We start from the raw sequence: 2,876 nt of genomic DNA, 5'->3' as shown, positions 1-2,876 counted from the left end.
GGGCTGAAAGGGCTGAAAGGGCTGAAAGGTTGGCAATCGTCGGACGAGAGAGTCCGGATGAATAGATAATCCGTAACGCACCGCAATAGGTACCTCTGCCGGCCGCCCAATTGCAAGGAGTTTTTGGCGTCATCTGCAGTGCGGAAGACAAATCTAGCTACTCCGTACTCTATTGATTGGGTCTTAGGGTGTGATTCAGAAAGTTTATAGTTAATACTAGTAACGCTTATATATAGTTGCTTAAAAGGCTAGTTCTTAACACTTATAGAGCTCTTACGCTCTAACTGCAGCTATAGCTGTATGTTTAGCACTTGTTGTCGGCCGCGAACTCGCTCAACGAAAAATCTACGGCGCCAAAGAGTGTCTAGCCGCACTAGCCTATACATTGGACATCTTCATGTCGCGTCTAAGTGTATAGTGCAGGTGCGGTGGAACTCTAGGCGCGGGCTGTCGCTAGTTTGCGGCGCTTTGTGTATTGCAGTCTCTGGCGTAAAAGGTCCGCTAAGCGTGAATCCTTAAGTATTGTCTAAACCCCAGCCTAACCCGATTCCCGAAACGCGACTCTAATATTTTTATTTAGTTAATAGCCTTAGATAAAGACACTAAACAACTATAATAGCAAGTCTTAGCTTATTTGCCTAGCTGTGCTGCAACTAGCTATTTACGCGCTAATAGAAAATTGGAGGATAGCAATTATTGACTATCTCGACTGCTTCCAGAAGAAAGTGGCCGCGATTATTTTCGCTCCCTTTCAAGCTAATACTAGTACCGTTGGGACTAGAACTAGCCGCTTTATCCGCGACTTTTTGTTTATTGACAGTTACTTGGGAACTGGCAGAGCTTGTCAAGGATGGAGGAGACTCAACCTCACTGATACGCCGTCGCTTTGATGGTGCAGCCAGATCGTAGTCCGCTACATTAGCCTCAACCCAAGCCCGAGTTCGAGACGTATAATCTCCGTTATTATCACTATTCTCAGGATCCTCCGAAGCGTACCTAAATTCTTGCACGCTTTCTTGACTATCTCCTTGCTGGGATTCTGATTGTGGCCTGGATCTCTTACTAGGACTCGAGGCCCGCGATCCTCCACCGCCGTATCGACTGTGTCGCTGTGCGCGATCCATCTGAACTTCTCGAGTAATCCAAGCAGGACTGCCGTTGGAGTCAATGCCACGATGCACCACCGCGATCTGGCGGCGTTCTCCTCTTAGAATAAAGTCTTTGATACAGGCGAACACTGTGAGAGCAAATCGTGCAAATAGGAATTGCGGTGCCACGGAATCAAGGCTGTGTGCCTTGCGGTTGTGATATTTAAGAGCTGCGTCGCCGGAATCGTTCGTAGTCGAGAAGAAGTGCACGACAGTATGGTGATGCCCTTCCTCATCTAGTTTAGGAACAAAAGCAAATACACGATCGTCGAAGATCCTGTGAAGGTCGACACGAAGTCGGCATACATTGTCGTCACTGTTTGAGACCGACTTTGCGCCTTGAGAATAGTCACACATAGCATTGTCAGTGTACCACTTGTCGTGAGATTGAGGTATGACATGTGCCTTCTCGGGCCTCATACGGCCTGAGATGATACAGCTGGGTTTAGTATCGCGGGGCGTCACCGCAACAGAACCCCAAGATTGCGGGAGAGCATTAGGAAATCGCCACTCCTGGAAATTGGGTGTGATAGCATACGACGTCGTGTCAGTGTCGTCTTCTGAAACGAATCTTTGGTCAGCAGACGAATTCACGGATGATTGAATGGCGGCAGAACCGGCACTTCAGCTTCAAAAGGGGGGATGGGAAAATGAATTCACCTTGGGGGACGTGGAGAAAGTAGTGGTCATGCATTAAGATACCACAGGGAGGCAGTTGTACTCTGTTGCTGCCTTTGCGATCATAGCTTAAATACGCAGTCTCGAACGAGTTTCCTGCGATAATCTGGCAGGCCAATAGCATAGTTTCGAAATGGACTCCATACCGCGCTTTTCCTAGGCAGGCGCCCTTTTGACTATCGTCGGTTTCGTCGTCCGTTTTGTCTTGTGGCCCTACCTCATCTAGCCTGGGTAGCGAGAACATTGTGTCCTCACCACGGATGTATCCAGGGTGCCATATTGAAATATGAGAGCGCAAATGCGACGGAAGTTGACGTGAGAGACAGACCTCTTGCAGCCGCATCTTCCTCGTCCTTGTCCGTAGTCGTTGGTGCCGAGGCGTCGCAGAAGCAGAGGAAGTGATTTTAGTCAAGATATAGGTTTAATTTCGTGGCGCTGATCAACCCTTGACTTCGTTTCGCTGTGGATTCGGTTTGGGGGTTCACGAAGCAGCAAGTTGCGTGGTTGCATTCGAATAGCTGTTCCCGTCGATTCATACTAGATGTTGCGCGATGCAGGATGTACTCATTCTCTACTTCTGGAAGAGGCTTGGGCTGCTGAGGATTCTTTCAATCTGCACCACTGAAGCAGCCACGGTGTACTTACGTAAGCACCCTGACCCCCTTTATGTCACCACAGCAATTAGATCGCGCTAAATTTGCATGACGGCACTGGTCACGTTGGATTTACGTAAACACACCAGCACCTTTTAAAAATGTCACCACAGCAACTAGATCGCGCCACAGCATCCCTTTAAGTGTGCGAAGAGGCGTTTAACGTACTAAAGTAGAGTTCTAGCTAGTTAAAAACCTAGTTATAAAAGGTATATAAGTTTACTAGTAATTTAAATAATATAGAAGTCCTAGTAATGTCCTAAGTTATAGCTTTAGTCTATTACATTTTAATCCTTCGAATCCTGACTAGGCGAGAGAGAACGTTAGGTATTTCAACAATCTGCGGCTGCTCTCCTAAACACACGGCCTGAAACACATTTGCACGCGAGCCCCCACG

General features: G+C 47.7%; 1 protein-coding gene across 1 annotated transcript; it reads right to left on the bottom strand.

Annotated features, from left to right (window-relative positions):
• Positions 1–668: 668 nt before the first annotated feature.
• On the bottom strand, positions 669–2,070 carry MAM_04423 (uncharacterized protein; the record flags this gene model as incomplete). Its single annotated transcript, XM_040823221.1, has 2 exons — positions 669–1,708; positions 1,809–2,070. The coding sequence occupies 2 exons, from the start codon at positions 2,068–2,070 to the stop codon at positions 669–671; spliced, it is 1,302 nt and encodes a 433-aa protein (XP_040678474.1).
• Between the last annotated feature and the right edge of the window lie 806 nt (positions 2,071–2,876).

The sequence above is a fragment of the Metarhizium album genome (genome assembly GCF_000804445.1).
Source record: "Metarhizium album ARSEF 1941 chromosome Unknown scaffold_10, whole genome shotgun sequence".
In the NCBI taxonomy this organism is placed as follows: Eukaryota; Fungi; Ascomycota; class Sordariomycetes; order Hypocreales; family Clavicipitaceae; genus Metarhizium; species Metarhizium album.
This window is presented reverse-complemented; position numbering and strand designations above follow the sequence as displayed.